At 45.1% G+C, this 25,760-nt stretch overlaps 1 protein-coding gene across 5 annotated transcripts in view; it reads left to right on the top strand.

Annotated features, from left to right (window-relative positions):
- Positions 1 to 25,760, top strand: part of UBE2W (ubiquitin conjugating enzyme E2 W) — a 58,474-nt gene that overhangs the window by 26,471 nt on the left and 6,243 nt on the right. For 2 of the 5 annotated variants that reach the window (XM_090040184.1, XM_090040189.1), the window contains exons 2-5: positions 7,348 to 7,439; positions 16,996 to 17,098; positions 21,424 to 21,579; positions 25,039 to 25,114. In XM_090040184.1, coding sequence (XP_089896310.1) covers positions 7,348 to 7,439; positions 16,996 to 17,098; positions 21,424 to 21,579; positions 25,039 to 25,114 — 427 coding nt within the window. Of the gene's footprint in view, positions 1 to 2,491; positions 2,708 to 7,347; positions 7,516 to 16,995; positions 17,099 to 21,423; positions 21,580 to 25,038; positions 25,115 to 25,760 lie in introns of those variants that run through there. The other 3 variants (XM_090040185.1, XM_090040188.1, XM_090040186.1) reach the window with 3 other exon arrangements.

Here is a 25,760-nt window from a genome sequence, read left to right as displayed (position 1 = left end):
TGCCCACATCCCCCCACATCTTAGTGTCATCAGCAGATTTGTACAGGGTGCTTTTTACCCCGTTGGCCAAGTCACTGATGAAGACGTTGAACGGTGCAGGCCCGAGGACCGAGCCCTGCTGAACCCCCCTGCCCACATCCCCCCAGGTCAAAAATGATCCATCCACTATCATTCTCTGGGTGTGGCCCTCCAGCCAGTTGGTGACCCATTTGACTGTGTAGGTGTTGACACCACAGTCTCCCAGTTTCTTAATGAGAACGGGGTGAGAGACAGTGTCGAAGGCCTTTATAAAGTCCAGGAAGACTATGTCCACTGCTACCCCTGTATCTAAGGATTTGGTGATCTGGTCGTAGAAAGCCACCAGGTTGGTCTGACAGGACCTGCCTCTAATGGACCCGTGTTGGTTGCCCCTAACCATAATCTCCCCTGCTGGCCCCTTGTGGACATATTCTAAAAATCAAGCTTACTACAACTTTTGTTAATTTGATTTCAAAAAATATTTTTGTCTTAATTTGCATGTGTTTGTGTAGTGTACATAGAGGTGATAGTACAATAGCTTAAAATGGAAGTCTTACTGTTGTATATTGTAGGAGGGTGTGGGTGTGAGTATGGGTATAGGTTTGTGGGTATGTAGGTTGGCCATCATAGAGGACATGCTGGCTTTCTGCTACTGTCATCTTTCCTCTATAGATATGAAACCAGATGCCTTTATGTCCTTTTTTTTCTCAGTTTTGTATCAACAGAGGGTGGAGGACAACCAGACTGTCCTCTGATGGCCACTCTAGTAGGGTGGGGTGGGTGGATGGGTATGGGTTTTGCAGGGGGCTGTGAGTGTTTTTGGGGGGGTGACCAGGGAGGTTTGTGGAAGGGGAGGGTTTTCCCACAGCCTGTTTCCTGTCTGCCCCCCCAGCAGACAGAGCCTCTATGGTGTCCCTGCAAGCCTGGTCTCTGTGCTCCTGCTGCTGCTCCTTGCCCCTGGGCACTGGTGCTGGCTCCATGTTGCTGCTCACTACCACTTGCCCCCATCTGCCACTGCTGCCCTTCTGCTGCTGCTCTTCCGCCTCCCCCCCACCCTCTCCAGCAGCATGTCCCAGCTGCTTCTGCAGTCCTGGCATTGCACCTGGGAACCTGTGGTGCCAGGGGGAGCAGGGAAATGGCTGTGGCGGGGGTGGGGGGAAGGGTCAGCAAGCAGATGTGCGGAACAGTGCCCCTGGGCCAGCAGTGGCGGGGCCTAGAGCAGGGCAGTAGGGGCACAGGGTCCTAGCTGCCAGGGACTCTGTGGAGCCAGGCTTCTCTGCTCAAGCAGCGAGAGGAGGGAACTAGCCCAGCCCTGCACTCCTGCCTCCCCACTCTGGGCCTGCTGGTCCCAATGCACTAGCACTGGCCCTGCACTCCTGCCTGGATGTCACTGCACTCCACACGCCTGCTTGCTGCCCCTTTCCCCTCCACACCCTGCTGCAGCTATTTCCCTGCCTCCAGAAGCCCCTGCTAGGCAGAGGCTTCTGGCGGGGGTTTGGGGTGGGGGGGGGGCTGGAGGCTTCTGGCCTGGGACTGAGGCATCACTTCTCTTCCTGACTTTTTCACCAGATGTTATTTTTGTAGTGCCACAAAATTCGTCGTACAACACAAAAGAAAATGTTGTAGGTGGCGAACAGTTCAGAGCTTCCTGGCTGGAGGGTGACAAGAGTTGCCACAAAATCATGCTCTGCTCCCAAGGGGTGGATACATTTTTCAGTTTGCATCTTGAAGAAAAGAGAAGAGTAGTATATTTAAAAATGATAATAAATTAGTCTTAAGGTTTCAAGGTTAAATATTTTAAAATTAAGGAAAAACAGAATTAAAGTTGCCTGCACAATCTCAATTCAGTTCCTTTCGGCAAATGCACAATAATAGTCTAATTATATAATTGTACCCAATTTATTTCATTGCGGCCTCATGGAATACTCAGGTTGGACAGTAAACCAAAAGATGAGGTGGGCAATATGGATGGTTCATTTTGAGCAGTCAGCAAAATGACTGAGCACCATCCAAAGGTGGTGTCTCAAGATGACAAGAGAATTTTAACTATCCAAATGTGTTAGAAAAGCAATTTATTCAGTAGGACACAGACTGAGAAATCTATGGACTGTCTTGGCAACCTTTTTGTTTAAGAAGGTTGAAGGAGTAGAGGGGGAATAGCTATCTTAGACTTGATTCTGATTAATAGGGAGGAACTGTGAGAAACTGAAGTTGGAAAGTAATTTGGGTAACTGATCATAAAAACATGATTTTGTGATGCTAATGGAAGGAGGGAATGAACAGCCGAACTGATTGTAGAGTTGAGATGTTTGTAAGCTTTTCTTTTATATCTTCCCTTGCTCAGTTGTCCTTGTTTGTTGATCTCTCAGAAAGAAATATTACTGTGAATGTCATATGTGAGAGTGTGTTGCTTTTTTCTATTAAGAAGTGACTGAAATTATATTAAAATTTGCAATTTCCTTTTCCCCTTAAGGTACTTTTATACACATTTAAAAAGGTTATTTATATCATCGTTAGAGAAGTGCTGATACATCAGTCCGATGTCGTATTGGCACCGATATAAAGAAAACTCACTATTGGAAATCAGCCTAATGTGGCTGATAAATGCCGTGTGCATGCATTCATCCACAGTGCAGCACGTAGGTGGTGAGAAGCACAGCCCGGCAGCTTGGAGAACTGCATGCAACTGGTAAGTCTGTGCCACCAGATCTGTGTGGGGCAAGCTGCAGCTGTGGGCTAGAGCTGTGGGGTGCACTGGGCTCTTTCTAGTGGGGGCTGGGCTGGGCTGTGCTTGGGGCAGGGTGGGTGGCAGCACTGGGAGGAGGGAGTTGGGGTGGGGGACGGCTACAGCGAGTGGCTGCAACATCTCCCCCCCCGCCCCCCCCCCCCCCCCCCCCGGAACCCCCTTCCCAGTGCTGCCAGTGGATGCCCCAAGCGCAAGCCAGCCCAGCTTCTAATGGGAAGAGCCTAGCCTCGGCCCCAGCCTGCAGTAGCAGCCTGGTCTGTGCACACCCCCATATCCACCCGGGATGCATGCAGTGGTGGGAGCTGAGCCCCCTGGATGAGCTGCTTGCAGCTCTGTCCTGCACCCCGCCCTGGCCAGGTAGTGCCTGCCCCAGCCCCACTCCCACTTCCTCCTTCCCTCCCTCCCTCCCTCACTGCAGGGGCCTTGATCTCACCCCCCCACCATGACACCCCTTCTCTTCTCTCTCCCCTTCCACCACAACAGACTTGCCAGCTGGACACTACTCTTCAAGCTGCTGGGTTGTGTATCGGACTGGTATCGGCCGACATGCCTCCTTAAAAATTGGATATCAGCCCCAAAAATCTTTATCGGTGCACCCCTAATCATCATCAATGACTTATCTGTCGTTCTTAGCTGTGTTTTGTGTCCGTTGATCCCCCTTTGAGGCATGTAATCCCTGCACTGGAATCCAGACTTTCTCTCGCAGTATCTTTAGATGTCATATAGTATATAAGCCCTTCTTAAGGGCATAGAGAGTAGAACAACCCCAACTGTCAATTCTTTTGCTACTCAGACAAGACCATGATTTGAGGAACCAGGGTGAGTTCTAGGATCCACATGTGTAGAACATGGAAAATAAAATTCACAGTGACTGTAAGGTAGATTGAACAGATGAATCACACTAGGGATACTTGACGAACAGTTTGCTTGTAAAGGTAATGAGACTGAGGATTGAAGGACTTGCTTGTCTATATAAGACATCTGATCCAGAGCCTGTGACCAGAGGAGGCCTGATGAATGAATGAACCACTTGGCTTCCTTACAAATGGCCCCTATTCATGTTTTACTGTAATAGGTTTCTGATATAGCTTGTGCGCTAGTTGAATAAACTCTGATATGAATTGGAGAATCTGACCACTAAAATTGCCTGTTTTAAATGCAATCATAAATCTGTTTAAAAAGTTTTGTAACTAATGCTGGACTTTTCAGTGAAAATTATGAGTAGTTTAGGCAGCTTGCAGATGGTTCTTATCCTACAGAGGTAGCCTGCACATCCAGTATATGTAATTTCATTTCTTCCACCAGTCTGAGTTGTATCAGTGTTAGAAGTATTTTTTCTGGAATCTGAATTGACTTCTGGACCACTGTGAAGGCCTTTGTCACTTGGAATAAGGCAAAGAAGCCAAGGGGAATTCTCTTTTTGATTGAAGGCTCTGGCTTAATATTTTTTCAATTGAGGAGGAGGGTTTACAAATCAAGAGGTGTAAGGGTAGAACTCAAATCTTTAATGAATATAAAATGAGAGTTGGAGGAGAGCTGCTGTATTAGTGGTGATACGCATCCCCTTTTTCTTTAGCTACTTTTACCTTGGACGAAAAGTATAATCTGTGAGCACAGTGCTGCAAAGCAGTCTCAAACATTGTTGTGCATGACAGCCACCAATGGAAAAGGAACACTGTGCAGATACGTTGTTAGCATTTTGTTGAAAAGAAGCACAGTTCTAAATCTTGAACTACAAAGTTGCTTTTACTTGTAGTTTGGTTTTCATATAGAATAAACACTGCAGCTGTTTCCTTTCTTAAAATTGTTCTTGTATGTTCAAATATTTTAAAACCAATATATAAATACTGTTTTCAGTGCCAATTTTTAAATGGTTTTGGGTATATATTCACACTTACTGAAATTTTGTAAAATCAAGCTTTTTCTCTAGATGGCATGTTTTTCACTTCAGTATAAAATAGCTTTAGTGTTTACAGTGAAAAGCTGTTTAGACATTCAAGATATAAACAAAGTAATTTTGTGTACGTAAGAGATTCATGGGTCAGAATTTTTAAACATGCATACCTAAATTATTGTACAAATCCAGTTGACTTCAGCAGCACACTTTGAAGGGGGAGTATAGTTTTTGCCATTCTTACTGTAGTGATGTTGCTTTGAAACGAACAATTCTAGAGAATCTGAAGTTCTTTTAGCAGGGAAAAAATGAAGAAACCAGTACAGAACTTTCACTTGAGCATTTTACTATAAAATGCGAAGACCTTTTAACGAATAGGAACATCTAAACAAAGCAAATCTAAATTGAGACTATTTTGATATGAATAAAAAGTCTTTGATCCGTCTTGAAGACCAGTCCAATCTAGGTCAAAATTTAATTTCCTTGTAACAGGTTGGTCCAACTTATCTGTGGAAGTGGAAATATAGATACAAAGCAATAAAGGAGTCTGTATGAATTTTAGTCAACTAAATAATATGCAATAGATTGGATTTAAAGTGGGATTGTTTTGAGATGATGCACTTTTATTATATAGGTTTTTCTGACACAAGGGTGGTCTGAAAGCAATGTCAGATTTTGGCTTGCTTACTAACTCTCATGATCCATTTTAAAATTGAAAAAGGAAAATCACTACAAAGTTATTATTGAAAGATACCAAAACACCAGAAAATGATTAGCTGCTTACATGCTAACCTTTTACAATGTTTTCAGAAAGAGTCTTTAAGGCTGACAGCTTGTGGATGAATTGAAAAATTGAGTGTTCAGTCCAGACAAAAGCATTATTTATCTGAAGATTATTATAAGTGCCAGTAACTTCAGGTGCAGATTGAATTTGACTGATAATAAAAGAAGCATGTTACATTTATCACATAGGTTGTATCATTAGAACTTTAAAATTTTAATACAAGACTTCAGCTGATCCTGGTGAAAAGAAAACAGTTTAGTTTATCTGCTCTTCACTTTGGTTATGAAGGTATTGCTGAAATATTCTCAGACTTTAGATAGGGCTTAAAATACCATATTTTCTTGCAGGCACACAGTCCAGAATATAATACACACCTTGTTTTGGAAAGGCAGAATGAGGGGAAAAATAGATTTTTCTTGGAGTTATGACTACATAGAACGACAGCCTAATCTCTAGCTGATTTATACTCCTTTTCCTGCTTAAGAGTACCAAGAGCAACTATAGATAGCAAAATTGCTTGATTAGGGGAACACCAAGACTATTTAAAAATGTTCATTAGCACCTGTGGAGTGGAGAACAATGAACAGTTAAGTCAGTTGACTCCCTCAGCTGTCTGAATAGTAGTGCTAAAGCTACTGCACTGTAAAGCACTAATACAGGAAGCGTCTCCCATGCGCAAACTCAGCTGCTGCTTAATGCATGGGAGACTGATTTTGGTGCAAAGGATACATGTTTTATGTAGCTAAATATAGTACTTACGCTTTAGAATTGATTTTTACATTCTGGTTTACAGTTGCTTTATTGTGAAGCATTTAAAATTTGTCAATGCCTTTCATTGCCTTCTGGAGAAAATACAAAATTCTGAAATCCTGTCACCACATGGATGTGGCAGTACCTACCCCGCAGGTCCAGCAGGACCAAACACTTGAGCCAGCACCGATGACTGCCATCCTGACTTGCATTGCTGGCACCCTCTTCAACTTGGGATCCAAGGCTCACTTGCCATACCCTTCAGCTGCCTGTACCATGGGTTGACCACCACTGCTCCTATAATAAGAGCAAAGTCTTTCTTGAGAACCATTGGTATCTGCCCCTCTTACTTCAGACTTGAAGAGTTGTTCTGTTATATTTGGAATTAAAATAGAATAGAAAAAATACTGAGCTTGAGGCCTATGATTTGTTCCCTAATAACTAGCCCACAGTGCTGTTTCACCTGACCCACAGTGCTCTCCATAGGTCTGAAAGTTTGGTACTGGGGGGAGCAGTGTCACCACCCCCCTGCTGCCAGATCTCCAGGCCCAGGAGGAGCCCTGGGCTCTGCATGCTGGTTTTGGCGCCTGTTCTGAGTGTACAGGGTCTGACATAGTCAGTGTTAGGTCCCAGTGCCCCCCAGTGTTGGAGGTTGGGAGAGGGTGGCATTGAGCCCTGGGACCGAATCCCAACATACAGGGAATGTGAAGGAGCAGTGCTGGGCTCCTTGGACCCAATCCTGGATCATGAGGGTGGGCAGGAAGGAGTGATACAGAGCCCCCCAGGGTCTAATCTGAGTGGAAGGGAGTGGTACCGGGGCCCTGGGGCCCAATCCAGGGCAGAGAAGGATGGTGCTGGGCCAGATCTGGGCTGCAGACAAGCACTGCACCATTCATCTGGTCCACAGGGCCATGTGTGGGGCACAACTATCCTAATGCTTATAGTATTTTGTTTAATTTTTATGGAAGAAATTTTTCCCCCCTTTTCCTTTTTAGCTGCATTTCTGTGCTGCAAGTTTTGAATAGGTGGTTGCCTGACAATGAGTTGGAATTTATCTCCTTTTTCCACAAACAGCAATGTGTACTATAAATTAATATACTACATTGTAATATGCATTGTATATAATATTTCAAATGCTATTTCTATTTTTTTTAGAAAAGATTACAGAAAGAACTGTTGGCTTTGCAGAATGACCCACCTCCAGGAATGACTTTAAATGAAAAGAGTGTTCAAAATTCAATTACACAGTGAGTGTATTGTATTTCATATTTTCAATATCATCTCAGACTGTAGACAACTACGAAGTCTCCCCTCCTGCTTTAGGTAACATTAACAGATATTCACGTTGATCTATGGATATATAAACATTGATGTTAATGAGTACATTGCTAAGTGTGTTTATTGGTAAACTACGTGAGTGAGTGATCTGCAATATGTTACATTTTACTGTCTTCTGTAAAATTTGGGTAGGTGTTAACTTCAATTTTTTTTAGACTAAATTATCAGAGGAGGACATCCTTCACACAGAATTTCATCCGTGTCACAATATTATGAATCACTTAGTTGCAGTTCTGCTAGACTTAATTTTGAGAATTGAGTGGTATATTGGGTTTATGTTCCTCCTGTATCTGCTTTTTGAGCTGACCTTGATATGTGAGCTATTCACCCTGATACCAATATCACATTACTCTTAAAACAAGTGGAACAAAAACCTATGGGGCAGTTTTGACTTGAAGAATATTTATATGTTTGAATTTTCTCTTTACTACAGTTACAGTTAACATTTATGATTACCTTAAATCAGGGTTTGTCAACCAGGGATACTTAGAAATGGCTCTTATTCAACTTGGAGGGATGTGGGCAGTGGGGTTCCTCAGGGCTCGATCCTTGGGCCCGCACTGTTCAACATCTTCATCAGTGACTTGGACAAGGGGGTAAAAAGCACCCTGTTCAAATTCGCAGATGAAACCAAGATGTGGGGGGAAGTGGACACACTAGAAGGGAGGAATAGGCTGCAATTGGTCCTAAGCAGGTTACAGGGATGGGCAGATGAGAATAGGATGGGATTCAACACTGGCAAGTGCAAGGTGATGCACCTGGGGAGGAAGAACCAGCACCATACCTACAGGGTAGGGAACTCGTTTCTCATCAGTGCAGAGGCAGAAAAGGATCTTGGAGTCATTATTGATACCAAGATGAATATGGGCTGACAATGTGGGGACACAGTCAAGAAGGCCAACTGCACCTTGTCATGCATCCACAGATGCATCTCAAGCAGGTCCAAGGAGATGAGCCTCCCTCTCTATGCGGGACTGTTCAGGCCACAGCTGGAGTACTGCATCCAGTTCTGGGCGTCATACTTCAAGAGGGATGTGGACAACGTGGAGAGGGTCCAGAGTAGGGCCACTTGCATGATCGGGGGGCAGCAGGGCAGGCCCTACAAAGACAGGCTGCGGGACCTGAACCTGTTCAGCCTCCAGAAGAGAAGGCTGAGGGGGGATCTAGTGGCCTGTTACAGACTAGTCTGAGGGGACCAGCAGGCATTGGGGGAGTCCCTGTTCCCCCGAGCGCTACCAGGAGTGATTAGAAATAACAGTCACAAGCTGGCAGAAGGTAGAATCAAGCTAGATATCAGGAGGCACTACTTCACGGTTATAGTGGCTAGGATCTGGAACCAACTTCCTACAGAAGTGGTGCTGGCTCCTACCCTGGGAGGTTTTTAAGAGGCGGCTAGATGAACACCTTGCTGGGGTTGTTTGACCCCAGTACTCTTTCCTGCCATGGTAGGAGGTCGAACTCGATCTGCTCAGGTCCCTTCTGACCCTACCAACTATGAAAGGTCTTCAGGGGTATGCAGGGGTGGAGCTTGCCCTGGCTCATGGAGGCAGCATCTCTACTGGCGTGTTGTGGGGGGGATGACACAGACACAGCTGACCCTGTACGCCAGCTCGTTCTTCTGATTGACCACTGGGTTATCGCGAGGGTCTCAGTGGCAGGTGTGTAAGTGCATTTCTATGCCCGCTTCCAGGAGCAGGGCCAGGAGGGTGAGCAGGGCTGGTACGGGAGAGGAGAAGTCACATGCAGCGGCCGCCACAGCCCTGTGCCACTTTTCCATGGCCGGTTGCACATGTGGCTCTGGGCTGCTGACAAGTGACGGTGGTGCAGTGGGTGGTGGCGGTGGCAGTGACCGCCATGTGTGAGCACACAGCACCTCCCCCAATTCCACGTCTGGTCACTGCCACCAGAAGGGGTACACTTGCTAAAAAAAGGTTGAAAAACCCTGCCTTAAGTGAAAGAGAAAAAATACTGGTTTTGTATATTTGACAGAACTTTGTGTATAATCAGGTTTTAGTCTTTGTGTGACACACAACTGTGCATAAAGAAATGAAAGGGCATAAGCATGTTTTAAAGAAAAGAAAAATATTATAAACTCAAAAATATGACATATCAGTTGGAAGCTTCAGATACAGTACACAAAACTGTTTTGAATTCTTTTAATTTTTTTGCTAATTAAGTGCAAGTTTACAGTGTTTCCTTAATCTGAGGGTGTCAACCTCATTTGCTTTCATAGACTGGACCTGAGCTTTGTTGATGCTCTTATATTGGCACTCATAACCAGGGACTTAATGGTGTTGCCGCTGAATCCCAGAGCTACAGTTGCTGAAGCCACAGTGTTACGGTGGCCAGCATGCCAAGGGATGAACGCTTCGGATTTTAGTTGCTAATAGCAACCAAATGTATTAAATTCTGTGGTAGTGTTCAACTTCAGAGGCTGGCCATGCTAACATTGTGGCTCTGGCAGCAAGAAGATTGAGTGGTGGTGGCACTAACTCCTTGTTTGTAAGCAACTGCAGTGAAAAGTCTTGTGGGTCAGATGACCCAATTCCTTAGGTTGAATCCAACCTGTTGTGACACCCCTACTTTATCTGTGTAGACATCCATGTCAGTTTGTTTCCTGACTATTTTTGTCTAATAGTTTTTTATTTTAGATAATTTCCAGCAAAAATGAAAATGGAGACTTGTGTCACAACTTTTAGTCTATTGAGCCTGAACTTGATTGATGGGCTCAGTCATAAATAAAACTGAAGCTGTGGACCTGGCTTCCTGTAACATTCACAGACCCCAGTAATGACCATAGGCTCTATACACACATGCCTGCCTATTTCCCTCCACCCCAGTGAGTCGAGTGTCATGCTTGGCTTTTAAATGGGTCTGGTTGTTATAGCCATAGACGTGCCAAATGCTGACAGAACTTTTAACTTTTGGCATTAATAAAAAATTATTGCATAGTTGGCAAGTTTCATTAGTATGTTTTTTTCCCTTTCCAGTGGATTATCAGCATTTGCCACTGAGAAAACAGGATACTGAAATTTGTGAACAAATTGTTGGATCCAGTATGACAAGTCTGTTTGCCCAGACATATCTATATCAGTAGATCTATCTATATAGATCTATAGAGATCAAACATCTATATATAGATATCTGTATATATCTAGATTTAGATATATAATTTGACAAGAAATTAGAAGACAAAAGTTTGAGATTATACATTACATGGCCCAAGTCACTTGTCTACCCCTTGGCCTAAATTTTCACAGGCCAGATTTTCTCTGGTGTGCTATCAAAATCTTTCTTTACTGGGCCAATGTTTCTGTTAGTTCAATGTGGATTTTGTAGTTTACAAATAAAAAAAAAAAAAATCTTCTGGTGTGATATACAGGTTTCTTCTAAAGGTTTCTGAAACGTATTACTCCTAATTCTTGTCCTGAGTGACATTAATTTATTGGCCTTTTCTCCTTCATTCAAAGTGTTAAATTTCTGCATGGCTCAGCACAATTCTGTTTCTGGTTGAGTTTGGAGCTTGAATACTGTATGTAAGGATTTAAGACCATTGGCAAAATTTATAGAGATAATTTCACATTTAATACTTTTGTTGGTCCAGTTCAGTTAGGTCTACTGTAGTTTCATGAATATACTTTTACTTTCTACTCTTGGTACCAGTAATTTTAAAGTTCTGATTCCAAGATGATTTTTAGTCATAATTATCTGAATCCAAGACACAAGAGCCATACTGGGTCAAATCAGTTGTCCATCTAGCGTAGTACTCTGTCTTCCACAGTGCCAGGGTGAATGCTACAGAGGGAGAGCATTGAACCTAACAACTTTGAAGATGACTTTGAATTTCAGAGTACCTGCCAATAATTAGATTCTATGCATGGGAAATTATAAATTTGGTATAAGTTTCCATCTATGGAATGAATTTAAGATGACCTCCCAATAATTTTGTTCCCCCAAAGTGAGCAGCCTCTGCCCTGCCCTTTGCTCACTATGCCTTTCCCACTTCCACTCTATCACATGCCCCTTTACCCCCCCACACCAGTCCTCCTGCTGCCTGCCCCCCCATCCGTAGCCCCTATGCTTGTCCCCCTGCTTCCTAAACCCTGCTCCCCTCAAACCCTCTTCCCCTGCATTCTTGCTGTGAGCTCCCTCCCCTGATGCACAAGCCACCCCAATCCAGGGAAGGTGATGGCTCAGTTCTGACTTTGGCCCCCAGCTCAAGCCTGGAGTTGGAGCTGAGCTACTGCCTGCCCAGGTACTCAAACCTAAAATAAATCTTTTTTTTCCCCCCATGCTGATTAGGGGGGTAAAAAACTTGTCTGGGATTCGAGCAAATAGTGATTGAGTTAGCTGTGTGTTAATAAATTTTGAGTAAAGGTCTCAGATTTTACTTTCTGGAAATAGATTTACCAAAATGTATTATGAGGCTGTTGCTTATCTGACATTTTCCATGTAGCTTGTTGGATTTTTAAATTGGATTTCTGGGCTTTGAGTGAAGCTGAGTCTTTATTTGTCCGGAATGCAACCTTCTGAAGCACAGGGTGAGCACTGAGTACCAAATTGTGTATAAATGCCAAAAAACGCATGGTTATACAGCCATCTAAGTGCCACATAGGATCTGGCGCTCCAGGACCTGGCAGACATTACACGTAAGATAACCTGGCCATGTGTTAAGGTAATTAATGTATCTACTAAAAGGGAAACGAACCACAAAAAATATTGCACGCACAATGTGTAATTGTTTTGTGGCTGGTTTCCATCATGCCTTAAATGAAATGTGTAGCAGAGCTAGGACTGCATTTGAGTCTCTTACTGACCCTGGTGTGGTTTCCACTGACTGACAATTGGCTGATTGTTGGCTGGCTTCAGAAACAACAGCAGGGTCAGTTTCAGCCCTGATACAGTCCTGATCCATCTGACAATCAGCTGATCTTTGGCCACTGCTGAGGACCACATGGAGCTGGTTCAAGCCCTGGTGTGGTCCCAGAGCCAGCTGACAGCTAGCTGATTGGATGGGCACCTGACTTTCAATTCTCTGGTACAGAGGGAACCTGGGATCATGATCCTGGGCTCCCCCTGCACCGTCAAGTAGGGTATGATCAGGATCTGATGTTTGATTCCAAAATTGCACTGACCTCCCGAAATGCCATATATATGCAGGAAAGTGTGAGAGTTGGGATTGGGGATCAGATCCCACCACACCTTTAAATGAGCGTGTGTTACAGCCTTAGTCGTACCTGTACAGTTTCATGGTCTTCGGTAATTTTTGGACTAGTGATATAAATTTGGACTAAATTAGCCTGGCACCATAAATGAAGAGAAGAGCTAATAAGTAACAACACATTTTACTTCTAAGTTAGACTCCTGACTTTACATAGGGACAGAGCTGTTTTGAATAAGAAAGTGCCTGTTATTCCTTTTTCAGAACAGAACTTCAGTTGATCTTGTTTAAAGTCAATTGAGACAGCACACGATCAGGGGATTCCTATTTGTTGTTACAAATGGAATTAAATTTAATTCATTGGTCAATCTAATTTGTAAAACCCTGATAAAAGTCAATAAAATATGGGGGGTGGGGAAATTTTGAAAGCAGTCTATGGAAAGGATGAGAGAAGTAAATAGACTTCAAAAAAGTGTTAAGTCAAAAAAATTGGCACAGCTAGTGTTACTGGAAAATTGAAGTCATTTAAATATAAAGCAGTATTCAAAGCCTCATCATTTTTGTAGATTTTTTTTAATAGCTTATTGTGTTAGTCAAAAAATAGACTTGACATCCTGATGGCATGTGTCAAGTGTAAGCAGAAGAGAAGAAATACTATGATCTGATGGGACATCATTGAATAGTGAATGATCCAGAGAGAAGTCCAGGGTCTGTGCGGACCTTGTATTGTCTGACAATGGGCTAAGGATAGTGACTACGTAATTTATATAATAATTGAATTACAGCAACTTAGAACATGTTTAAAGCTGTATAGACTATTTTTATGTTCTTACTTGCTGTTATTTCTGTGTTTAAGGAGAGGTGTGTGCTAAAAGATTTCATAAACCTCAAGCCAGGTGGTGGTTTTATCGATCAGCAAGCCACAAGTAACGTGCAGATCATTCCAGAAGTATTAATAAAATTCTTAGCATATCTAATTTGTGCATTATTGAAATAATATTAACACGTCAGTTGTTTTTGTCATCACTTTTTAGGATAGGTTTGCATATTAACCATAACTGTCTTACCACATAGAACCATGTTTTCAAAATGTACCAGACTTTTTTTCTTTAAGTTACGGAGATATTTACAGCTGTGCTTTTGGTCTGGCAATTTCCTTTGTTTTTACACAACTTTCAAGGAGGATCTTTGATCAGAATTGGTAGTTTGTAAATAAGCTATTACTTTTACGTCCCTGTGCCATTGCATTGCCAGCCTTCCCATTTCCTTATCTGTTCATGTCTTTGAAGTATTCCAACTGACCTTTTGTAAGTGTTCTTCTGATTCTGCTTTAATATTGGTAAACTGTTTTGTTCACTGTGTTCTTACATCTGTTATCTCAGTGGCAGAAAAGTAAAACCAAATGGAAAGGAAATAGAGTTTTATGTTGAGGTAGAGGATAGAGCAAATCTTTACACAAGTTGTAACTTTGGGATAAAGGCTTAAGTGGGACATAAGTCCAGTCTTTCAAAATAACTTTCCCCTAATAGTATAGAGGAATGGATAGGTGTTGTTTTGCAACTCCACGAAAATGTGATAAAGGGACATGCAGGGGTTCCATCCTCCTTGCGGAAGGACTACAAAGCTGCCACAAAGGTAAGCTCTGCAGCCAGGGGGGCAATAGCAGGCTGCGTTTTGGCTCTTCCTACCCCCAGGGGAGCTTAGTCATTTACAGCCTGCTTGCCCCCCAGCCAGAAAAGCAGCAACTGCAAAGGACAGTGTCTTCCACTCCTGCTAAGGCTGCTGCCAGAGACCCAGGTCTTGCAGTTCCAGGGGGAATTGTTCAACCCTAACTAGGGCTTTATTATGTGCCTCCCTGATCCATCACTCTGCCAATCAGTAGAGTGAGTGTGTGGGGAGGGAGGAGTTATGGTGAGAGGAAGAAAGCTGCACTACCCTTTGAACAGTGCTGGGGCTACCTGGTGCTGTTCAGAAGGCAATGGGAATTACTAAGATTGTTCAAGTGCCTGTGACTGAAGGCCTATAGCTCACTGCTGGAAAGTGTCAGGGAGGCATCTACTTTTTCTCCCTTCCCTCTTGGAAGAGGCAAGAGGATGGAGGGCTTGGGATACTGAGGATCCTAGGACCCCCATTTTGGTATGTATAATGCAGTGGTCTCCAACTTTTTTAAGTAGGAGATCACCTTTGGCATTTAAAAGCAACCCAAGATCTAGCATGCACTGCCGCCACCCCTCCAGCAGGTAAGTTTGTGGGGTGGGAAGGGGTAGGGGGCAGATCGAGGCAGAAGGAGAAAAAATTATTTGGGGCACGCCTCCCCCGCAGGTAAATCCCACCCGGCCAGGGCCCCACTCAGCTTACCTCTGCTCTGCCTCTGTGGTGCTGTCCCTCACCACGGGGTCCTCGATCTAGCCCCTGCTCTTTCCCTCCCCCATGGACTGACCTGCTGGGCTGGGGTGCGCACGTGCATGCATGTGGGCACTCAGCCCCCCACCCCAGCCTTGGATTAACTCCAAGAGGCTCTGAGATCTACCAGTGGATCAAGATCCACTGGTTGGTGACCACTGGTGTAATGGAACATGTGTTGCATGTAGCACCAGAAGACAGCGGTGTTGCTGTTCAGAGAGTGAACAGTTTTTGTGATCACTAGGTTTCTGTATCAAATTCCTTGAATACCTGTACATTTGCATTTTGTGTTAGCAAAAAGGTCCTTTTCCTGGCACAAATGTAATGCATCTTCATCGCTTAGGGAGATGGCATGTTTGAGTTGATTTCCTATATCATGATATTTGTATGAGAAGGTAAAATACTAAACTTGTTCCTTACATATGCAGTTTGGTTTGCTTTGGCTTTTATTTTCACCATCACTAGGGATCCTGGTTTTCTCTGTTTTAAAAATTGCAAATACTCTGATTTAAAAACAGAGTCTCTGATTTACCCCCCCCCCCCAAAAAATCTGTGATTAAAATGAAACGCCACTATATAGATATTTATCATTTTAAACCAATTTAGAAGCCCACTAGTGCCTCAGTTGCTATAATAAAATCAGTTCTAAATGCCTGTAAATTTTGGTATTTGATTCTGGGTTTTTATCATGGTTAATCAGAGCTCCCCTTGCCCCCTTCTCTCAACAAGACACAAGTCCAGGCCTTGCTACAGCCCCCCAGCCCTGCTGGAGGGGGGCCCCTAGCTGCCAGGGCTACAGAGCCAGGGACCCGGGTCTGTAGCCCCCTTCAGAAGCACCTAAGCCCTGGCTGCTGCCCATGGGAGATGGCAGCTGCTGCAGTAAAGTGGAGCCTGGTCTTCCCTCCCCTTGGGTGGCATGGCTGGAGCAGAGCCCAGGGTGGGGGTGGGCTGCCTGCTGTGGGCTCAGGCTGACGTCCCCCTGGGGCCTCCGTGACCCAGAGGACAGAACTTGGTGCAGCAGGGCAGAGCAGCAGGTTCCAAAATTGTTGCCACCACTGAGAACTCCATGCTGCCATGGCAAGGCTCCCCCTACCTGCCCAGCAGCAGTGAAGGGCACAGCTCTGTGCCACCACCCCCGCTGCTGCCAAGCAGGATGGGGGTGCCTCGCTAGGGCAGTGTTGGGCTCCCAGCCCCACTCTGCCCTGCTGTGCTGGGTCCTGCCTGTTGGGGTGAGAAGGCTCCAGGGGGAGAGCCTGAGCCCACAGCAGGCAGCCTGCACCTGCTTCTGCCCCATGCACAAATCTGAGGGGCATGTTCCCATTCTACCCCCCTCCCAGGAATGCATGCAGTGGCAGGGAGCCAGCTTCATCCCTGCCCGCCAGACAATCCACCCATAGCTCCATCCTGTTCCTCACTAGGGCCCTGTGGCCGCAAATTCCAGCCCTGGGCTCCAAGTACCGCCCCAGCCCTGCCCAACTCCCTCCCTCACTGTGGAGGCTTCAATACTCTCTTCCCCCTCGAGACTTACCTCCAGCTCTCCAGGCTGCTTGGCAGCTATCTGCGTGTGTGAATACTCATGTGAACATGGCCCTCCCTGCCTGACTGCCTTTCTCCTGCTCCCCCCACCCAGCCCGTTGCAGGCTGGAACTCTGCCAGCTTTTAGAGCTCTTAGCAAAAGTGGAAAATCCATGTTTCTCCATTAAAAGAGAAAATATGTTGTGTTTTTGGGTTTTTTTTCTATTTTTCTGCAGGAAATGCAAAACCTGGTTCCTTGGTCATCACTGATAATGAAGCGTATGTCCAATAATATTGTCATAGTAGATAGTTGATTTAGTTGCTTTATATGCGTTTTAATTACCATTTACTACATCACATTTCTAAAGCTCTGTCTCCATTTCTAGGTGGATTGTAGACATGGAAGGTGCTTCAGGAACATTATATGAAGGAGAAAAATTTCAACTTCTTTTTAAGTTCAGTAGTCGATACCCTTTTGATTCTCCTCAGGTAATTAGTTTCTCTTTTTCTTGATTTAGAGCCCTCTTTTAGATGATAGCTGCATACCACATACTGAATGTAACGTGTATGCTTTTCATAATATAGTAGCTCAGCTTAGTTATGTGGGTTTGTTAACATATTTGTGGAGGTGCCACGTCTTTTTAAAATGGCACTGCAGTGGATGACCTTGCCTGTTGCTGTCCACTTATTTTTTTAGGAAGACCAGAGAAAATTCAACATTTTTGTGAGTTTCACTTGAATACTATCAGGGACATCTTATACTAAAAGAAAGAGCAGCACAGGCAGTTCTGCCTCTACTTTTAAAGCTGTAAAGGTAGGGTGGAAAACAGCCTGCTTTTTCCTGTACCCTTGCCTCAGATTTTTGGTACTACTACTTAAAGCTTTTCTTACAATTTCCATTTTGGTTTCTCTTCTTATCTTGCTTGTTTTTGATCCTTGGGAAGTATGGTAACTAGGACCACATTTGTGATTGTGGCAGGGGAATGCATAGGTGTGATGGCATAGCATGAGAGGCCTGTGATCCAATTATACCATGATTTTAAGTAGAAATTTTAGTTCATTCTTTCCAGAGGCACCATGTCTACTCTTTCTTTGACCTCTTGGCTGAAAATACCAAGAATGAGATTTACCGCAAATATTCACATATCTCACGCACCTTGTTTTGGGAAGGCAAAATGAAGAGGAAAAACATTTTTTTTTCCAGACTTCCCTGCCACAGTCTAGGCTTAACCCTCCAGGCCAGCACGGATAAGGGGTAGAGTCCTATTGCCAGTGTTACTTCCCCTCCCCCTTGCTGCTTGGCCAACACAGCTGTTGCCAGATCAGCAGCAGCTGTGAAGGTTAAACTTGTAGCTGTGTTGGGCCTGCAGCATGGGTAGGGGGAGTGAGGCTGATGATGGGACTCCACCCCTGCTTCTTGTGACTGGATGGTTCAGCCCTGAGTGAGCCAGTACCAAGCAGAGACCTCTACCACCATTCTGTTGTTCTCCTGCCTCCATTCCAGTATGGACATCAGCTGAAATGCTTAAGACACTCACCCCAATTTTGGCTGGTGAATTTTCAGGGAAATGGTGTGTACGATGTGCGATTAAATGCGGCAGTACCAGTTGTGATTTCTGTAGAATTATTTCTGTTGTGCCACTTGCTTGAAAAGCTTAACCACGAAGATATCATCAGGTACTGTGGTAAAAACTAGAATGCTGACTTTTCAGTCTTAGGTTTTAAGGAGCAAACTGGCACCTATACATCTGCACCCATCAGGTTTGCAGTGAACTACTCACAGGTGATCCACAAGAGAGTAGCCACTTTCATTTGGTTCCAAGTAGGTACTCTTTGTACTTGTTATCCAACATGTGTGTGTGGCTGTGTGCAACTTAATGTAAAACAATAAACCAGACAGTGAGGGGTACGTCGAAGGAGATTTTTGGGATTGATACCAATAGCCAATTTTTAAGGAGGCATATCGGCCGATACCAGTCTGCTTCCTGATACCAGCTTGGTAGCTTGGAGAGCTGCATGCAGCTGGTAAGTCTGGTGTGGTTCAGCAGGGCAGATCAAGGCCCCACAGTGAGGAAAGAATGGGGCTCAGGCAGGGCGGGCATGGGATGGAGCTCTGCGGCTTGTCGGGGTGGGAGCAGCTTCTGCTGCTATCTGGTGCTTGTCTGGTGGCTCCTGCCACTCGTCCAGGAGGGGTTGGAGGGGGGGTATGTGCCCCCAGATCTGCACAGGGTGGGCCAGGAAGAGTCACATGCCCCCCCCCCCCTTCCTGGTTGAGCAGCAGGAGCTGCCAGACCAGCAGCTCCTGGACTAGTGGCATGCAGTGGCAGGAGCTGGCCCCACCGCCCCCCCCCCAGAAGCCACAGCTCCGTCCCATGCCCACCTCATCCCGGCTGGGCAGCACTTGCCCCAGCCCCACTTCTCCCTCACCATGGGGCCTTAATATGCCCCTTCCCTTCCCCCTCCCCTTCTACCACACCAGACTGACCAGCTGCCTGCAGCTTTCTAAGCTGCTGGGCTGTGCTCCTTGCTGCCTACGTGCTGTGCTGCGGCTGTGTGCATGCACGAGCATTTATCGGCTTAATTATCGGGCGCATCAGGCCGATTTTCCCCCCCCCCCAATACGATCCATTTTCTTTTTATTGGTGCTGATCCAATATCGGACCAATGTATCGGTGCACCTCTACAGACAGTACATGTACACTTATTACCACAGAAAACAAGTATTTAAGTACAGGATGCTTAGCTGTTGTAGATACCAAGAATGATAAAAATAGTGCCTTTTTAAAAGTGCATCTTATAATTTTTAACACCCAGATTCTAGCCGGAATACATACGTATTACAAATTTAAAGTTTAAACTTTTGTCACTCAAGCAGTCCATTGTTTTCTATCTTGAATACATGTTGTCTATCATATATGCATGCACTTGTTTCCTGAGGTGTGCAAAGGTTTTACTTTTCATAAGGCAAGAGATTACTTTAAAAAAAGAAATGCATTGCTGGACCTCTGAAGGTAAGACGTTGAATGTTTTAGGAATACCAGTAAGCGAGCTGATAGAAATGTGAGGTGGAGTGAAAGATGGTTTTGTGATTAAGGCATCAGGATGGGTCTCAAAATATCTGTGTTCAGTTCCTGTCTCTGCCATAAGAAATGTTATGTGCCATTAGACGTTTGCTTTCTCTCTAACAGTCCCCTTTCCCCAATTTGTAAAAAGGAGATGATGTTTCCATACTTCCTACTTTTATGAAGAAATGCCCATAAAATACTTGGAACATGCCAGCACTATGGTGATGGGTCTTAATAAAAAGCTTTTCTTCATATATTATTATGTCATATAATAGTGGGTGTACACTGTGGGAGACTGTTGATGACAGATGGGGGCGTTGATGAAATGTGTTGAGGTTGCTCAGAGTAGGACTTTTCTTCCATTTCCACCTAGCTTTCCTTTGAATTCTGAGCCAATTGTGTATTTTAGGGATGTGAAACACATGGCTTGCAGGCTATCATTGGGTCATGGAATTTGGGAGAGTGCCTAGCATAGGTGGCAGAAGGGAGGCACTAACAAGGCTTATCTCCCCCAAATGTAGGGCAGTGGTAGGGCCACAAGTCAGCCCAGCTGTGGGCTTCTGGCAGCTGCAGTAGGGATGAAGGAGGGGAGTGGGGCTTGGTCAGGGGCAAGCACTGCACAGCCAGTGGGGCATGGGACAGCTGTGAGCATCTCATTCAGGGGATGCGACTCCTGCCACTGTGCACACCCAGGAAAAGCATGGGTGAGTGTGTGCCTTCCAGATCTACGTGGGGCAGCAGGGTGGACTGCAGCTGTGCTGGGCTCTTCCCAGCAGGGGGCTGGACCAGGCTGTGCTCGGGGTGCACAGCAGTGGCGCTGGGAGGGAAGCTACGGGGGGCTGCAACAACTCCAAAATTCGCCGTATTTCCCCTCACACCTCCTTTCCAGTGCCACTGCCACCCACCCTAAGTGTAGCACAGCCCCGGGCCCAGCCTGCAGCCACAGCTCTTCCTGCACAGATGTGAGGGCACGTGCCCCCTGTGCCCTCCCAGGGTGCGTGCAGCAGCAGGAGCTGTCTCTCCCTCCCCATGTGGGGAGCCCCCTGGACAAGCCGTGGCTCTGTCCCCCGACTGCCCCAGCAGTGCAGGACCTGCCCCTGCCTCAGCCCCACTCCCTTCCCTTACAGAATTACCTGCTGGGGGGTCACGCACATGTACACTCAGCTGCCCCAAATAACTTTTTCTCCCTCTGCTTATAGTGGCTAGTGGTGTGTTATAGTCTGTCATTCAATCCAAGAGATTGAGGTATCAGTAGACACAGCCCTTAGCTGCATGGGGGCTGAGTGAGAGCTGTGTTGCCATAGCTGTACTCACCTTGGAGCTGCTCCACCTATTGCTTCTTGTGCTCCCTCCACCAAATAAAGCACCTACTTGGGCAGTAGGTGCCACCCCTGTAAAATTTTAGTTTGGTGTCTTTAAATTGACGTAATTAAGGAGGAGTTTTTGCATGTTTCTGTGCTGCATTTACATTTATAAGTACAAATTACATTTAACCTTACAGCACTTTGCAGTTCATCAAAACTAGTTATTTAGGACCAAATTTTGTCACCTTTATTTCTATTGATTTGGTTCCTTATTTTGCAGAACATCCTGTAGAAATCAGTGGCCCTGCAAAGTTGTGTGAAGTACCTACTCATTGTAGGTAAAAGTGGCAGAATCTGGCTCTTTAATATAAGATACTACTGTTTGTAGATGTTTTTCTCATTTAGAATGTTAACAAATGCTAATTGCACTTTTTTTACTTTTTAGGTCATGTTTACTGGTGACAATATTCCTGTTCATCCCCATGTGTATAGCAATGGTCATATCTGTTTATCCATTCTAACAGAAGACTGGTCTCCAGCTCTTTCAGTGCAGTCTGTTTGTCTTAGCATTATTAGCATGCTTTCCAGCTGCAAAGAAAAGGTATATTGCATTTTGTTTTGTTTCTGTTTCAAACAAGCAAACAAGTATGCCTTCACTAAAAACACTGAAACATTTTGATAGTGTCAGTTTAGAAAATTCTGTATTGCAACGGAAGCATAAACAACAATAATTCACTAGCGCTCTGCTAGGAGCCTGCAAAAAAGGCTTGAATAGAATAGAACAGAATAGAATAACTCCACCATTTTATTAGGCTAACTTGCATCTTAGTCAATATAAAAAGTTATCCTAACAGAATTTCATAAGTGACTGTAATGAAAATTGCACTTCGAGTAGTGCAAGTGCCATTAAAAGCTTTATGGGAGCAAATAGAATGGTTTTTTGAAAAGAAACTAATGAATCCTAATAAGAAACGTAAATTATTTTTCTTGCCCTTCATTCATCCAGCTCATTCTTGCATCTCAGAAATGCTCATATAGCTACCAGTACATGGCTACATACAGACATTTGTGGGGAGATTAGTGGGGGGAAGGTTAGATCGCATTAAAAATGGCCACGTGGTCTAACAGTTTGCCCAAGTATGGACTTTCAGCTAATTAGGTAGATCTACTTGCGAACTGTGCAAGAGTTCAGGAAAGTTAGATCAGTCTAAAGTTGGCCAACCTGTTTTAAGTTCAGTATATTTCTGAGGTGTGGTATAACTTAGGTCAGTCTTCCCAGACCCAGTCTAACTGAACTTCTGTACGGTTCCCAGCACATCCCTAAGGCTGAGAGCCCAGTTGCTGGCCCCAGCCCTGAGGCTGTGCTTTTCCTACCCCTTCCTTGGCACTGGGCTGTTTTTTAGTCCCCCAGCCCCCCCCCAGATAGACAGTCCACCCCCCAGCCCTCCAAACACCCCATCTTGCAAGCTGCTCCCTGTCTCACTTTTATCAGTGTTTGTTTATGCTGAGACCTGAGGAAGTAAGTCTGTGGGGGGAGGGATGGGAGAGTGGATTCACTGGGGGGGATTGTCTGTCTGGGAATGGAGGAGGGGTTGGGGTCAAACCCCCAAGCTCTCTTGTGGACCCTGTGAGACCTGCTAATCCCTGCTGTCCACCCCGAGGTGCCCATGCAGTCACTGCCAGCTTGGAGCTGATGCCGGAGCTGTGGAGCCCGGCATAGCTGTTTGCAGCCTGCCCACTGCTTGCTCCAGCTGCCCAGAGCCTGGGCGGGCTACAAACAGCTGCGCCGGGCTCATCACCTCTGTGCTGGGAGCAGGGGAGAGACCAGGGCCGTGCTGCCTCAGGCCCCTCCCACGCCACCCGCTCTGAGGTATGCCTGCATACATCGGTGCGGAGCTGATGCTTGAGCCCAGCACAGCTGTTTGGAGCCTCCTGGCTGCAGCTGGTCGTGGCTCTGGGGAGCTGCTGCCACCTGGGATCCCAAACTGCTCCCAGAAGGCAGTTTGACGCTGCAAGTCCTGCTGGGAGCAGCCTGGGCTCCGTCGCTGGCAGCAGCTACCCAGAGCCAGGGCTGGCTGCGGCATGCCAAGCAAAATGGTCTCATGTGCCATGCTTGGCATGCCTGCCAGGGGTTGCTGACCCCTGATCTACAATATTTTTTTTAATTTTGATTTAAAAAAAAAAATGTTGTCCTGATTTACATGCGTTTGTGTAGTGTACATAGAAGTGATTGCACAATAGCTTAAAGTGAAGTGTTACTTTCGTATATTGGGGGGTAGGGTATAGGTTTGTGTGGGGGGCTTTGGGTATGTGGGGGGGTGGGTGTGTCTAGCAGGCTTGTGGGGGCAGTGGGTAGGTATGGGGTGAGGAAGCATGTGGCTGTGTGTATGGGTATGTGGTGTGTGGCTGGGTATGGGTTTTGTGGGGAGTTGTATGTGGGGGAAGGTGACTGGATGTGGGTATGGGGCTCTGCGTTTTGGCAGTGCAAGACGGGGTGTGGGTGCATGTGTATAGTGGGATGTACATGTGGGACTTGCCCTACAAACTCTCTCTTTCCATCTCTCTCACACTTACACTTACACCCCTCCTGCTCCTGGCTATGGGGTACCAGCACAGGGTTCCACTGTCCAGTGATGCAGCTGGTGGGCAGGAAAGCTCGGAAATAGTAGCTGCAGGGAGGGGGGAGTGGCAGCGAGTGGGTGCATTGGAGCACAATAACAGCTGGGCGGGAGGATGGGGTCCAGGGCGGGGCAGCTGGAAGATGGTGCAGGCTGGTAGGAGCTCTGTGGAGCTGGGCCAACTCCCCCTTCTCCCTGCTGTTACAGCCCGGCTTGGCTCCACAGAGCCCCTGCTAGCCTGCTCTGGGCCCCTGTCAGCCATGCTGCTTTCACTACTCCCTGCCTGCTGCAGTGCTCTGGCACCACATGGTTCCTGACCGCATGGCCATGACCACAAGGCGCAGCAGAAGATGGCCTGGGTCGACCCCAAGGATTGTGGCAATTGTGTGTGGTCCTCTCCCCACCGCCACACTTTTATCTGAGTTTCCCTTTCTGGTGGAGGGAGGTGGGGAAACAGCCCCAGGGTCCCAGGCCAGAAGCCTTTGCTAGGCAGAAGCTTTGGGGGGGGTGGGGGTGTCTTTGCTGCAGGGTCCTGCCACCAGCTTCTCCTGGGTCTTACTTCCCCTGGCTTCTATCATCTTTGAGAGGCAGCCAGGAGCAGATAAATACTAATTGTCTGAAGTTTTTAGGGGTCCCACAAGTCAGATGGAATGACCTGGCGGGATGGATCTGGTGCATGGGCTGTATTTTACCCACCCTTGATCTAACCACCTCCTGACCTCCCTAAATGTCTGTACACAGCCCATTTTTTTTATCACTAACAAATCTTATATGTAGAACTTAAATTTTGATTGAGTTAATTTACAAAAGGCAACTCTTTTATAGTTCTGTTTTGCCAAACGGGTCCATTTTTTTTATTAGCCAATCACCAGAAAAATGTAGCTTTTATCATATAAAAAAAGCTGTTTTTGATGATTTCTGTAACTTTTATGTCTTCACTTGGATCATCCAGTGACTTTTTTTTTTCCTTTTAAATTACTATTAATTAACTACTGCCCTACCTATGTTGATGGGCTACAAGTCTTCACACATGAAGACCTAACTTCACTCCATCTGGTCAACTTTTCCAATCTACAAGAGACTTTCTGTAGACTTGAACTGGAAGCTATCACTGAGATGCAATGAAGCCAAACTGCAAAAAGTGTTTTAAATTGGCAGTGGTTTACGGTTCAGTTTACATTTGTTTATGACTATGTGTGTGTTAGTTTTCTGTTTGAAGCTTTCTGAAGCATTTGCAGGTACTCTTGCTTTAGCTGAGTATCCTACTTTAAAATATTTTTTGCTGACAATGTGCTAAAGTGAATTTTCTAACCAGGGTAGGCAGGACCTGACTCTATCTATTAATCCATTTTACTTGATTCATATGGCACCTTTGAAAGTAAAGGCTTACGTAAAAAGATGATCAAATATGAGATGCTGATTTATTATTTTTTATATTGTAGAGGCGGCCTCCAGATAATTCATTTTATGTAAGAACATGTAACAAGAATCCAAAGAAAACAAAATGGTGGTATCATGGTAAGTATTTCACTTAGAGCAGGAGCTATGAACAACTTTCAGGATGAGTACAAATGATACATAACAAAATTTAAAGGAGTCCATGATTTTAAACACTTAATGAATTTGGAACTTAAAAATTCTCCTATAACATGGAAGATAGGTATTCTAAAGGAGCATGAGTGAATAAAATTTATTAGGGAAAAAAAGATGTGGTCCACCAGGAGATTAAACAGTTGTTACTGCTTAGAAAAATCTCTTAAAATAATCTATTGTGATACCTACCATTGCAAATTTTTATAAGAAGTATATTTAGCTGTTTGTTCAGATTAAAAGAAAGTATAAGAAACACACACAAGAAAAAGGTATTATTGTCCTTTGAAGTTGTTTGGGAACAATTTCATGTAAAATTTGGTGAGCTATAGCAGTTCTTGATGAGTGTAAACTCTGAGGGAGAAATAGGTTGCTGAAATAAGCTAGATTGCTGTTGTAAATTTAATACAGAACTGATCTGTTAAATACAACAGATGTTTTATTGATAAAACATATTTAATACCTCTGTTCTCTAATTTTAAAATGGGGAGTTCTGGATCGAGGGTTGGCAACATTTTGCCACCACAGGCTGTTCTTTGCTATACAGTCCCCTCTGGGCGTCTCCTCTCCCCAG

The sequence above is a fragment of the Crocodylus siamensis genome, chromosome 3, assembly GCF_052110815.1.
Source record: "Crocodylus siamensis isolate JL-2025a chromosome 3, ASM5211081v1, whole genome shotgun sequence".
Classification (NCBI taxonomy): Eukaryota; Metazoa; Chordata; order Crocodylia; family Crocodylidae; genus Crocodylus; species Crocodylus siamensis.
This window is presented reverse-complemented; position numbering and strand designations above follow the sequence as displayed.